This window comes from Littorina saxatilis, linkage group LG2 (assembly GCF_037325665.1).
Source record: "Littorina saxatilis isolate snail1 linkage group LG2, US_GU_Lsax_2.0, whole genome shotgun sequence".
NCBI lineage: Eukaryota > Metazoa > Mollusca > Gastropoda > Littorinimorpha > Littorinidae > Littorina > Littorina saxatilis.
This window is the reverse complement of record NC_090246.1, coordinates 82,685,795-82,699,976: the sequence shown is the minus strand read 5'-3', so window position 1 is coordinate 82,699,976 and position 14,182 is coordinate 82,685,795. Positions and strand designations below refer to the sequence as shown.

The window sequence follows — 14,182 nt, the reverse complement described above, 5'->3', positions numbered from 1 at the left end:
ATTATCGAGTTTTGCTCCGGTCTGGACTCAAATAAGATTTTGTTCAAGCTTGACTTCGATGTCATTGTAATAAATTGGCTAGCTTTAGTTTGATATTTTCGTGGACTCAAGTGATGTCTTTTTGCGTGTGCGTCGTGGCGAGAGTCTAACTGCGTAAATCTATGGTCATATTACACTTGTCATCCATTGTCACAAAGTAGATGACAGTGAAAAGAGCAAAAGGGATGTCTTAACATTTTTGTCAGTTGCACAGTCCCAATAACCTTTTAAAATCACGTCACGAAGACCAGAAAGTAGCAGGAAAGGAAGCTAATAAAAATAAAGTTTACTCCATTTTCAGTTTTTCCTTGCAGTGGCCAACTATGGCACGTCCACCATGGAGCCGACCAACTCCACGGTGTACAAGTGGCGCAAGCGACGCAAGAAGTTCAAACCGTACCAGCAGATTGCTACGTGGACGGCCCGTGACATGGAGCATTTCGCCATCGAGGACGATCACTACCTAGCGGTGGCTAATCATGCAGAAGGTATGGCTACTGTAGATGTCTTCCTTCCTGTGTAGACCATCAAGTGAACCATCACAGATCTGTCCAAGGCTTTCACAAGAGATATGAGCATTCTTCAGCCTGGAGACATACTAGACATGTTCAGCCTTGTTCCTTATTGTGTGGAGTGGGTTTGGTTTATGGATTAATATCGTTCCGGACACCCATGTTAATCTGCAATATCAATGTTAGTGCAAAATGCCCACTCTGCATAGTAAGAAGTCAGGCTTATACGTCATTTGTATGTTTGACCAAACATTGACATTTTTGACACAGATCTAAAAAGTCATTGTTCGTCGAGATTGCGCTAGCTACCCAGCTGTGGCAAACCAAAGGTTCGTACCAGAAGGGTATGAAAGAGACCAAAATATCTCAAATCGCTCAGCTGTACAGTTCGGTTTTGGATTTTGAATTAGTGACATCACACACAAGCAGTATTTTAACTGTGCTAGAATTAGTGTTTGGAAAGGTGAGTTGTTCAAAGTAAATCGCTTCGTTACAGTAGCCTACTCTGACGGCAAAGAAGTTTGTCTTGTGTCATCATGGGTTTGTGGGTGTGACAAGCGATTCGTCACACCTTGCTGCTTGCATTCAAATAGCTCGCATGCTTACTGATACTGTTCGTTGACGGACTGACTCGTAGTGTAGTCTTCGTGGTTCCTGTGAGGTAGGGTACCAGAGATTGGTGGAGAGCAATTTCCAGAAAGCAGTGCTAAATATATAAAAACAATTGTTTTTGGGGTAAACGTTCTTTGCTTGAAGCTGCGCTTCAACTTTCAATTCAATTCAATTCAATTCAATTCAATTCAATTCAATAAAACTTTTTTTGTCTGAATGCAACAAACAGAAATTTTTCTTCCAAACTGGAATGGAAAGCATGCAACGGATTTTTTCTAATCCTTTTTGTAAGAAACCGCTATACCTCATTTTAACTGAGGAAAAGGTGTCATTCTCCTTATTTCGTCACCACGTAGCTCCGAAATCAGTTACATCGCTTTGTGTTATTCAATACTTCCGTTTGTTTTCATCACCACGTAGCTCCGAAAGCCAGTTACATCGCTTTGTGTTATTTAATACTTCCGTTTGTTTTCATCACCACGTAGCTCCGAAAGCCAGTTACATCGCTTTGTGTTATTCAATACTTCCCTTTGTTTTCATCACCACGTAGCTCCGAAATCAGTTACATCGCTTTGTGTTATTCAATACTTCCGTTTGTTTTCATCACCACGTAGCTCCGAAAGCCAGTTACATCGCTTTGTGTTATTTAATACTTCCCTTTGTTTTCATCACCACGTAGCTCCGAAAGCCAGTTACATCGCTTTGTGTTATTTAATACTTCCCTTTGTTTTCATCACCACGTAGCTCCGAAATCAGTTACATCGCTTTGTGTTATTCAATACTTCCGTTTGTTTTCATCACCACGTAGCTCCGAAAGCCAGTTACATCGCTTTGTGTTATTTAATACTTCCGTTTGTTTTTATTACCTTACTCAGCTGCATATTTTATGATGACGTTTTTCCACGAAAATAAAGTCTTCTCTTCCTTCTGGTTGAAGTGTTTATAAATACTCCATAAAAGTCGAATTTGCCTCCGACAAGGAAACACCTGCATTTTCTCTGTAGCAACTTAGTACAGGCACAAGCCGCAATAATTCGTCGATTTTTCTCTTTTCTTTCTCGATCTCTTACGGATAGAGAAACGAGGACAAGGGGGGAACCAAAAGACCAATAAAAGAACTGCTTCAAATGCCTTTTTCTTCAATTTGGTCTAGCATACACAATTAACTTAGTCGAATTCAAGATAACCACGCAAGTATCATTTTGAAGACTATAAGCATCGCGATTTACGTTGTCCTCGACGACCTTCAAAGTAAAGACGCAGCCTACAATGGTCAAGCATGTTTATTGTTCAACAGTGTCATGCTCTTTTGCCCTCCCCAAATCGTAAAACGCTTTTTTGGTCGGCATCTGACAGAATCAGCAGACTGACGAATCTTTCTTTTTCTTTTTCTTCTGCGTTTATGGACTGAAACTCCCTCGTACACTCGTGTGTGGATGTTTTGCACGAGTAGGTTTATAGGTGTATGACCGTTTTTACCCCCGCCATTGCGGTAGCCATACCCCAATTTCGGGAGATGCATGCTTGGTATTTTTGTGTTTCTATAACCAACCGACATGGAACACATACTCTTTTTCGTGCGCACTTGTGCTTGCGTGCACATAAGTTGACCTGGGAGATCGGATAAATCTCCGGCCTGAGATTCGAACACTCAACCTTCCGCGTGGGAGACCGGTGTCACGATGTCATCTTTCGCCTGTGTACATATTTCCCCCTCGACATATACTCAAGACTGAAATGTTGTTTCCTGGTAAAATTAAGAAGTGAAATTATTTAAGGACGAAAAGCATGTCAGTTTCTTGCATGTGAAGAAAATTGGTGGTAAAATGTAATAGATTTCACCCCCAAAATCGAATTTTTCGAAAACGTTTACTGAGTGGTTACGTCCCTTGAGTAGGAAGGAAAACATTTTAGGATGAATCAAATTTCTAAGTTAAATAAAACAAATTGGTTGGACAAATTTGGCCCCATGAATGTAAGGTACACAAGGTCGCTCATCAGTACTATCGAAGGGTGTTTTTTTGTTCAGTGTAGAGTTTATACTAGATCAACGAGGCCGAGAAGCGAAATATCAACACGGCGAAAGATGAAAACGTCACACCGGCGTCTTATTAACTAGCGCCATTGTGCCCGTCTGACGAATGTGATTTTGACGACAACCTGACCCTATGTTCGAGGCCTGACTGAAAGCCCAGCGCCTGTGTAACACACAAAGTTAGGAGGCGGGCGTGTTTGAATTCACGCGGCACTTAACCGCTTCAGAACTCGCCATCACTTTATAGGTGAGGCATAAAATGTGTACTAAAAGCACCGCGCAAGCTGGGTGGCATTGGCCTATAAAGAGCCCTCCCCACGGGGCAATCAAATGACCAACCGCTGAGGTCAGACTTGAAGACAAAGCCCGCGGTTGGTTACGACGGGATTAAAGCGCGGTTAGCTTTTGTCACCTAGCACAGGCGGAGAGGGGTAGGGTATGACGGCTTACTAGCGCCAAAACTAAAAATTAGTAATTAACCCGTGAAAGTTACTAATTTTCACGAGAAAATTACAATTCTGACGGGAAAATTACTAATTTTCACGTGTTAATTACTAATTTTCTAGTGTTAATAACTAATTTTCAAGTGTTAATGTCTAATTTTCAGTTTTGGCTCGCTTCCTGACGGCTTACTAGTGCCAAAACTAAAAATTAGTAATTTTCACGCGTTAATTACTAATTTTCTTGTACCTCGTGACTGTGGGGGCTCAATGCGCATGCGCGACTGTTTCACCTGCCAGAGCAAAACATCCTTCGATTCGAAGCTTTTCTGGTCCATAGTTCTTTAATTAGATGTAAATTAACACTAAGAGCTGAGCGCATGTGTAGATAACCGTGACATACAACTGTCTGTCCAAAAACTTGTTGAATAACGAATTCTATCGAAAGATATTTGTGAAAGTGTGTGAGTCTCGATGAAGAGATCCGTCTGCTAGTCGTCGGACCTTTTGCACATGTCCGACCGGCCGCCATTTTTCCTCTCTCGGTTCGAACATTTTCGAATCGATTGTCCTTCCCTAATACACTTTTAAGCAAATGTATGAGTGTGGTAGTGGAAACAATATGAAGTACAGCTGTCTGCCTGACAACTTGTCGAATAAGGAATTATATTGAAAGATATCTGTGAAAGTGTGAGACCACAGCCGATCTGAAAAGTCCGTCTGCTACTGACGAACAGCTTCGTTTCGAAAGTTTTCAGGGTCGATTATTCTTTTCTAAGATACCCAAAACAACGTTTAGGATAGCGCTATCGCAGAAAACAGTGACATGCATCTTCCCGTCGAATTACTTGCTCGATAAGGCCTTCTATTAAAAGATATTTTAGAAATAGTGTGAGAGTGATGTTTGCCGGGCGTTGAAGCCTCTCAGTGCGGACTCTTAAAATCCGACTACTGTGACCGAAAACGAGGCAAAAATGAAAATTAGTAATTAACACTGTTAATTACTAATTTTCACGTGAAAACGATAACCCTAGGTTTTGGCACAAGTAAGCCGTCATAGTAGGGACTTTTTATGTCAGAGGAATGTCTGTTGTGTGTGTTGTGTTGTGGTTGTTACGGCGTGTGTGTTTGGTGTAACACTTTTGTTGCTCTTCCTTCTTCCTCAGGTCGCTTTCATTGCCACTACCATCACCGCCGCCATATGCTTGACCTTTTCCTCTTTTCAGACTTCCACTAAAAGAAAATTCATTGTTCCACACTGAGAGCAACTGTACATGGCTGTAGCTCTTTTTATGTGGGGGTGGGTTGGGGGTGCGGGGAGGTTGGTTGGTTGGTTTTTACATTAGTCAAGTTTTTGACTAAATGTTTAGTGATCGACAAGAAGAAGAAGAATAAGACTAAATTTTTTAACATAGACGGGGAATCGAGACGAGGGTCGTGGTGTATGTGTGTGTGTGTGTGTGTGTGTGTGTGTTTGCGTGTGTGTGTGTGTGTGTGTGTGTGTAGAGCTATTCAGGGAAAACTACTGGACCGATCTTCATGAAACTTGACATGAGAGATCCTGAGTATGGTATCTCCAGACGTTTTTTTCTTTTTTTTGATAAATAGCATTGATGACGTCATATCCGGCTTTCGTGAAAGTTGAGGTGGCACTGTCACGCTCTCATTTTTCAACCAAATTGGTTGAAATTTTGGTCAAGTAATCTTCGACGAAGCCCGGACTTCGGTATTGCATTTCAGCTTGTAGGGTTAAAAATTAATTCATGAGTTTGCTCATTAAAGTTGTCATTAAAATCGATTTTTCGCAAACAGATTTAAAATTGATTGCATTGTATTCTTCATCACATTCTGAATTAAAAAAATATGTACATTATGTCATGGTTACTCTTAAAATGTGATCACAATTAACGAAAATAGATTAATTAGTCTTACGATAAAAATGTAAGAAACCGATCCAAAAATGATTTCATCTTATTCTTTATCATTTCCTGATTCCAAAAACATATAGATATGATAGGTTGTATTCAAAACAAGCTCCGAAAGTTAACAAGAATACAGAAAATCGCGCTTTCTTGCGTAGCACAAATACGCTACCGCGCTATTCTGGCGTGTTAATTTTACTGCGTTTTGCACGTGGAAGGTGAGCGATTTCCTTCTCGCGGGGATTGACGAAGCTGTACTGTCTTGGTGAAAAACTTCAGTGCGTTCAGTTTCGTGAGTTCGACAGCTTGACTAAATGTAGTAATTTCGCCTTACGCGACTTGGGTGGTTTTTTTCGTCTCTGTAACCTATCTGGCTAGCCAAGACCGATGCAAGTTTGTTTACTTCCTGGGGGGGGGGGGGGGGGGGGGGGGGGCTCAAAGGGACCATTTTGTAAAAAAAACAAAAACACATAAAGTTTTAAAATGTAAACACGTTACGTGACAAGTGGGGGAAATCCCCCCCCCTCCCCCCCCAAAAAATGTGAATAGGTATAATTATACAGATCACACAGCATTATCAATAATCCTCAGCACTTGACCCAACGCCTTCAAGCCACTAGGAGCACTGTTCCTTTCTTCGACAAACAGTCAAAAATAGATGAATTTCGGAAATAATTCTGCCGGGTTTATATAGGTTGTGAAAGAGTGAATACCCTTCCTACAAACAATTCACAGGCCAGTCACAAGCGACAGGTGTGACTGAAACACGTGAACAAGGAGCACGTGTGGCTTGTTTGTCTCACTCAAATCACTCTATGACAAACCATTCAAACCCGACAGAGTTATTTCCGAACATCGTCTATTGTTTTACTTCTTCTTGAGCGCCAATACTTTTAAGAGTGATTTTCATTGAGGCTGTCCTTGATTGATTCCGAAGTTGACTTTTTACCGAAAATTCAGTGCCAAAGGTTCGTGGACGTCGCGAATTCGACTTCGCCCAGGGAATATTAGGCTTCGTTCACGCTTCAGTAGTTTTTCCTCTTTTTTCCAACCAGGTGACAAGAACCTGATCGACTCCGTGATCTACAAGTGGGACGATGACGAGAGAGAGTTCGGCGAACACCAGCGCATCATGACGGTTGGTGCGTACGACTGGACCCACTTCTCTGTGGACGGCTTCCACTTCCTGGTGGTCGCTAACGCCTTCAACGGTCTCAGCACGCTCATCGACTCCGCTGTCTACTTCTTCCAGGACGGCCAGTTTGTCAAGTTTCAGACTATGGAGGTAAGGTGGTGGTGTTGATGGGCGGGGGGGGGGGGGGAGTTTTTTTGGAGGATGGGGGTTGATGATGGATAGAGTTGAAGGTAGTGTGGAGTGGGATGAGTGAGTGTGTTTGTGTGTGTGTGTGTGTGTCTGTCTGTTTGTGTGTCTGTCTGTGTGTCTATCTGTCGGTGTCTGTTAGTGTGTCTGCAAAGCTCTCTGTCGCGCATCTGTGAATCTGTGAGGATTGACCTACAGAGTTTATTTTTATTGATTTTATGAGCTTGTGTACACAATACTTTCCAAATTGCAAAGTAATTGCAAAAGCATAAATATAATGTTCTTTGATTCTGCTCTGTCTGCTTGGCATCGGTTTCTGAATGCCTCACGTCTTTTGTGTTCATATGCTTTCAGTAGAGTAACATTTCTACTTCGAGTACATACAGTAGTTACACATTTTCAGTTTTGCAGATGGCATTCATTCGCTCACACAGGAGCAGCAAATCCTCATTTTCAAAACAGGGGAGATAAAACGAAGTAGTGAGTACGTACTTGATCCACACTTATCTCCCTTGTAAAACTCAGTGTCTGTCGTGTTTGCAGACGAACGGAGCCACGGACTGGGAGTTTTTCAAGATGGGGAAAGAAGCGTTCCTGGTGGTGGCCAACGCCTACAACTACGGCCCCCAGAACTATCAGGACATCGACAGCTATGCCACCAACTCTACCATCTACAGGCTCAATATTGCCAAAAGAGTCTTTGAGAAGTACCAGTCGTTTCCTACGTTTAGGTGAGTCAGGTTGTCATTTGTTTGCTTTGTTTTGAAAATGAATGTTTTTTCTGTCTGTCTGTCTGTCTGTCTGTCTGTCCGTCCGTCTGTGCGGCTTTCCGTCCGTCCGCGGGTTCGTCTGTCTGTCTATGTCGTCATCTCTGTATCTGCGTGTTTTTATTGTGCGTGTGTGCGGTTTTTTTCTGTTTTTATTTTTGTGGGGTGGGGGTTGGGCGTAGGGTTGAGTTTAGCAGTGATTTTTTCTGCTATGTGTTGATAACATTGTACAGTCGGCAATATACTGTGGAAAACAAGGAGCCTGCAGCTTATAGTGGTGTCTTCGATCATGAACTTAATTTAGATTATGTAAGGCTTCGACGTAATATGCTACAACAGTGTATCAAATGTCGCAGCGAAAATATCCGAACGAAGTTTTATCTTTCCACTTTATTTCTTTTTGTACCTGTCCCTGTCTTGTTTCTTACCCTTCTGTTTCTGTGTAATAATGACCTTTCTAATAGACAATGTTCGGAAATAACTCTTGCTTTTACTGAGGCAAACTTTCCCACGTGACATTATAGGCCAGGCACTAGCGAGGAGTGTGTCTGAACACGTGGACAATGAGCGCGAGTGGAATGTTTGCCTCACTAAAAGCAAGAGTATTTACTCTTTCACAACCCATGCAAACCCGACTGAGTGATTTCCGGAGTTCTTCTATTCACACGTGTATAAATAAACCGTCATACCTATCTTTGTCCCCACAGTGCAGTCGACTAGGAGTCGTTTTGCACCCCGGCATAATACGGGGTGTATAGGTTTCACTTTGTCTGTCTGTCTGTTAGTCTGTCTGTCTGTCTGTCTGTCTGTCTGTCTGTTTGTTTGTCTGTCTGTCTGTCTCTTTCTTTTGACTTGTATCTCTGGTACTTATTGGTCGTGTGAACTGAAATTTGGTGTGTAGCTTGTTGTACTTGTCTTTTTCTTACCCTGCAGTTTCCGTGTACTAATTAACTTTCTAGTCCACACATGTATAAGTAAACCGTCATACCAATCTCTGTACCCACAGTGCTATCGACTGGGAGTACATGCAGATAGGCAGCGACCATTACCTCATCGTGTCCAACGCACAGAACGGGGGGAACGGCGATCACCTCAAGAGCGTCATCTACCGCTGGCAGGGCGTTGACCGCTTCGTCCCTGTTCACCACATGGTCACTCAGCCCAACGCCGACTTTGACGTCTTCAGAGACAAGGAGGATATATACTTGGTCTACGCTAGTGCCAAGAGTCCCATTTCTGAGGTGTTAAAGGTCAAGTTTGTGTAGCGGAAGTTGTGACTTGGATGGTGGTCATGTTTTCCTGCAGTCTTTTAGTGGACGAAGAAAAGTTTGTTTGATTCATTGTGAAGTCTTGTGCAGACAAAATGATTTGTTTGTCGTGTAGTATTTTGCAGACAAAGACATGGTTATTTCTATGTTCATTTTTTGTCAGGAAGTCTTTTTGCGGTCAAATACATGTTTATTTCTTTGCCTGGAAGTCTTTTTGCGAACAAAGAAAAAGCTGTTTGCTTTGTCGTGAAAGTTTTGGCAGACCAACTGTTGTTTGCGTGTCGTGAAGTCTTTTGTGGACAATGACATGTTTTGTCAGGAAGTCTTTAATGAACATAGATATGTGCTTACCTTGTCGTGAAGTCTTTTGAGAACTTTGTCAAATGGCAGTATCAGCTACCTCATCTGTGAAAAGACCAGTCTTCTAGTTCTACTGTGTGGAAAGCACGATTTGTGTATTTAACCGTGTGTGCGTTCACGGTGTCATGTACAGACAGCCACGGATCTGGTCACACACTAAACTGAAGTGTTCCATTTTTGAACACACTTTCTGTAACCTGGTTTGAGCACAGTGTGACTTAGTACATCATTCTACCAGGAAACGTGCTACACACTGTAAACACAGTTTAGTGTGCATCCTCTGTGAAGGGTGTGGCAAGTGTCGTGAGGCTGTTTGAGCCAAATCTGTCATTCTTATCGAAGTATTTCAAAGTCAGGTTTGCTTCGCTCGACTTCGACTTTTGCAAGTTCAGCACCAGAAGGACGATGGCGCATGCCTCCCTGCACGCCAACTATAAGTCGTCCATCGCTTGAGAGTTAAAACTCTAGTTTGTGTACATCGACTTGGGCAGAGGCGTCTATTACGACGATGACGGCACGGACCTTTTGTACACATGGCGACACAAGCCAGTAAACATTCGCTTGACATATACTTCGAGAACGCTTGTGCAGACTCTTCAGTTTATGAAGTTCTCGAAGTCGACCATGCTTGGACGAAGTTGGTGACTCCTGTAAAATGTGCTTACACTTTTCCAAGTTATCACAAATGACTGATGACCTTATTGTATAAAGTTGATAGCTCTTCAGTTTTTCAGCTGATTAATGTCAAGTGTGTGTGGTTTGGAGTTCAGCACAGTGACCAATCAGAGCTGGCATCTTCAGTGACAAAACTGACAATCTACCTCGTGTTAGTCAGCGCTGTAGAAAGCCGTGTATTCGAGCTGTTGAAACTTCACTTCAATCAGCTGAACTTGCGCGCTCTTACATTTTGGAGTATGGATGTTGTCTACCTCCTTTACACGTTGCGATATAATCATTCGCGGACTATGAGGTCTTCAGCAAAACTGACATCTACCTCTACAATAATCAGTGCAAACTGCAACTTTTCTGAGGTGATAGTTTGAATTAAAGCTGAAGGCTTGCTCCACTCGAAAGCACCACACATCTCTGGATCTTTGTTTTCAGTGTACTGAAATGAGTTATAATTACCTCATATAACCTAGAACATGCAAATCTGACTGCTTAGACTTGAGAGGAATACTGCTTTGGACTGAAAATGGCCAGCGTGATCAATAACTGACGCTGACATTGACCTCCTCATTTACATGGTGTGTTTCATGGTAAGCTGTGTGAGTCAACAAGTGATCCATTTATACGGAAAACAGAAGTAACTCATACTTTTCATGAAAAAAATTGTGATTTTTGAGAATGAAGGGTTTGGTTAAAAAGTACAATACTAACTTGTAAGTGCGTTATCACAGTCAAGAGCAATATCTACCTCGTCTACAATTACCCTTCACTTAGCGGATTAACTGTAATGTGTGTGAATGCTTTTTAAATGTTGTTGTTTTGACAACGAAACCTTTAGCACTTGTGAACATCTACGGTCTTGGGGGCATGTTTCCACGTAATAACACAAGCTATTTCAGTTATTTGTCTTACAAGATCCCAAATTGATGTTCTCGTGTTGTTGCTTTCAGTGCATACGATTCAAAAATATAACCATCACATTTAAACTAGAAAACAAGAAAGGTTATTTATTAGAACGTTTAATGTTGGACAAACCAAGGCATTCAAAAGGACATCGACACGATGGTGTTTATAGTGGACAGACAATTTTAAGTCAGCGTTTTAATTTGTGTATACCTGTGCATAAATGAGATGGTCAAAAGAAGCGAAGGTTACGGTGTCTGCTGCCAACTGGTGGGTTCCAGTATACATGATGTGTTGTAAATGTGCGCACCTGTAGACATTCTACCTCTCATGGAACTGCTGCATCAGCGACATAATTCAGTCTATATGGATCTCTCTGCACGGTACCCTTCATGTCGAAGGGTCACTAAACGCTGTGCTTCAAGAGATTTCTTAATCCTTTTTCCTGTACCCCTTGGTGACATCGAAGAGAAATATTTGCTGTTGTTCCTAAGGATTTTGGAAACGCAACTGCGATTAATTGACTTTGTGTGCTGATATATTATTCATGAGGTGTCGCAGCATTGTAAACTGTTTACCTAATTTAGGGGTAAATTCAACAAAATTGATTTAAACAATTAAATATACACGCATAGTCCTGCATCGCAGTATTGTCAGTGATTTTCTTAAAGCATTATGTATTGATTGAACACTGGATTTCCCTTCTTTGAGCTATGTGACGTCAGAGGCCGACAAAACTACATATTAATAGGCGGCCATCCGAGACTACAAAATAGTGCATGTTTGTCTGCGTTTAGTCATAAAAACAAAAAGGAATTCTAACCAGAATCGATCGCTACAAAACTGTTATTTGTATTTTTGACCAAAATATGACATTTTACACAGATCGAGACAGTCATTGTTCACCTCGACCGCTTGCAAAGTCTCGGAGGAACACTGACTGTCTCGATCTGTGTAAAATGTCATATTTTGGTCAAAAATACAAATAACGTATAATATCATCAACAAGAGCGAAGTGCCTGACGACACTGCTAGCCCCATGGTTTGTTTCGTTCTGTTTACGTATAGTCTGTTAATTAAGTGGAACCTAACAGGTAAGCCTATGCAAGCCCTAAACATTGTGAATTCAACAAAAGATAATCGACGTGGACGATGCTAACCAGTGTACTGTGTTGTTTGTTAGCATGCTGCATGCTGTCAAGCAGATGTGACCGATAGTCGATCGAACACATATAAACATGGATGGATGGATGGATAAGATTTACAGTCCAGTGAGGTTACCCTCATGGAAATTCGGGCTGCTTTCTCCCCGGGGAAAGCGAGCTGCCATACATACGGCGCTACCCATATTTTTTTTTCCTGCATGCGTGTATTCATGTTTCCTGAGACTTAATGCCGTGTGAGATGGAATTTTTTTTTACTTTATTCCAAGTCCCACGGGTATTTGATGGAAATTTTTATCTATGCCTATACAATTTTGCCAGGAAAGACCCTTTTGTCAATCGTGGGATCTTTAACGTGCACACCCCAATGTAGTGTACACGAAGGGACCTCGGTTTTTCGTCTCATCCGAAAGACTAGCACTTGAACCCACCACCTAGGTTAGGAAAGGGGGGAGAAAATTGCGGCCTGACCCAGGCCTGAACACGCAACCTCTCGCTTCCGAGCGCAAGTGCGTTACCACTCGGCCACCCAGTCCCTCATAAACATGGTATTGTCTTTGTTTTACTTGTGTACATTTCGCACATACAACGAATTGTTAATGTCTCATGGTGTCTCATGTCCAGTGTTTATATTGCGCCCAAGTTAAATACACCGTTGTAAGTAAAAGAATCTCTCTAATAAGGAAATAACGTTTTTCTAAAAATGATGGCTACCCCCCTCTTTTGGAACAAGAATCTTACAGTATAGAATTGTGTCGAACTCCACTTTCGTAAGAGCTTTACAACTGGCAGAAAAAATTATTTGATAGCTTTGATTACTCAGCAAAGATTCTCTCAACTTCTTCAACTGTCAAGACCATAGCACGGGGGAGGGTGGGGGTGGTGATAGCGTCACATTTATAGAGGTGTCAAATTGTTACAACTAGTGGGGGCCCGGGTAGCTCAGGTGGTAGAGCACTGGACTTGTGATCGAGAGGTCGCTGGTTCGAATCCGGGCCGGGACGGACACGGGTCAACTTTATGTGCAGACCCAGAGACGGTATCCATCTCCCACCCCCGTGGTGACAATGGCACGTTAAAGATCTTGGTCATTCTACCATAAGTGCAGATGGCTGATACCACCTAAACACGCAAACATCAAAAGCCGTGAGGGCGTAAAAACTCGAATCGTATAAACCAATTCATGTCCAATATAGGCAATTAAGACCTGACGGACCAATAAGCCCCTTAAAATTTACTTTTTTACAACTAGTACGAGTCGACCCTCGTGCATGTGTGTGTGTGTGTGTGCGTGTGTGTGTGTGTTCATGCATGTGCACGATGAATTCTGACATTTTCAACTTTTTATTTGTTTATTTTATCCTTTTAAGTGACTATTTGTATCCTTTCATCCTATAACCTTTGACAATGTGGATTGCATTTTCTATGTTCAGATTTGTACCAGTCTGCTCGTTGTATTCTAACAGGCTCTTACCTCATCAACTTTTGAATGAAAATTTTTTCAAAGCTGGAGTTTGGTTACAACCTCAACATACGAAAGTACGAACGTGCGCACAGACACTCAAACACGCATACAATATACGCGCACGCTCGCATAGTCAATCACATACATATATTTTCTTTCTCACACACACACCAACACACAACCCCCCGCGGGTTAGGGGGAGTCCCATATTGGTTGGGACGAGAAAGAATTTACCCGATGCTACCCAGCATGTCGTAAGAGGCGACTAACGGTTCTGTTTCTCCTTTTACCCTTGTTAAATGTTTCTTGTATAGAATATAGTCAATGTTTGTAAAGATTTTAGTCAAGCAGTATGTAAGAAATGTTAAGTCCTTTGTACTGGAAACTTGCATTCTCCCAGTAAGGTCATATATTGTACTACGTTGCAAGCCCCTGGAGCAATTTTTTGATTAGTGCTTTTGTGAACAAGAAACAATTAACAAGTGGCTCTATCCCATCTCCCTCCTTTCCCCTATCCCATCTCCCCCCTTTCCCCGTCGCGATATAACCTTGAATGGTTGAAAACGACGTTAAACACCAAATAAAGAAAGAAAGAAAGAAAGACCAACACACACACACACACGCACGCACGCACGCACGCACGCGCACACACACACGCACGCACGCACACACACACACGCACACACACACACACACACACACACAC

General features: G+C 42.1%; 1 protein-coding gene across 1 annotated transcript in view; it reads left to right on the top strand.

Moving 5' to 3' along the window:
• Window positions 1–8,913, top strand: part of LOC138960434 (thrombospondin-type laminin G domain and EAR repeat-containing protein-like) — a 36,311-nt gene extending 27,398 nt beyond the window's left edge. The window contains exons 10-13 of the mRNA XM_070332345.1: window positions 341–527; window positions 6,616–6,845; window positions 7,425–7,612; window positions 8,655–8,913. Coding sequence (XP_070188446.1) covers window positions 341–527; window positions 6,616–6,845; window positions 7,425–7,612; window positions 8,655–8,913 — 864 coding nt within the window. The remainder of the gene's footprint in view (window positions 1–340; window positions 528–6,615; window positions 6,846–7,424; window positions 7,613–8,654) is intronic.
• The last annotated feature ends 5,269 nt before the right edge of the window (window positions 8,914–14,182 follow it).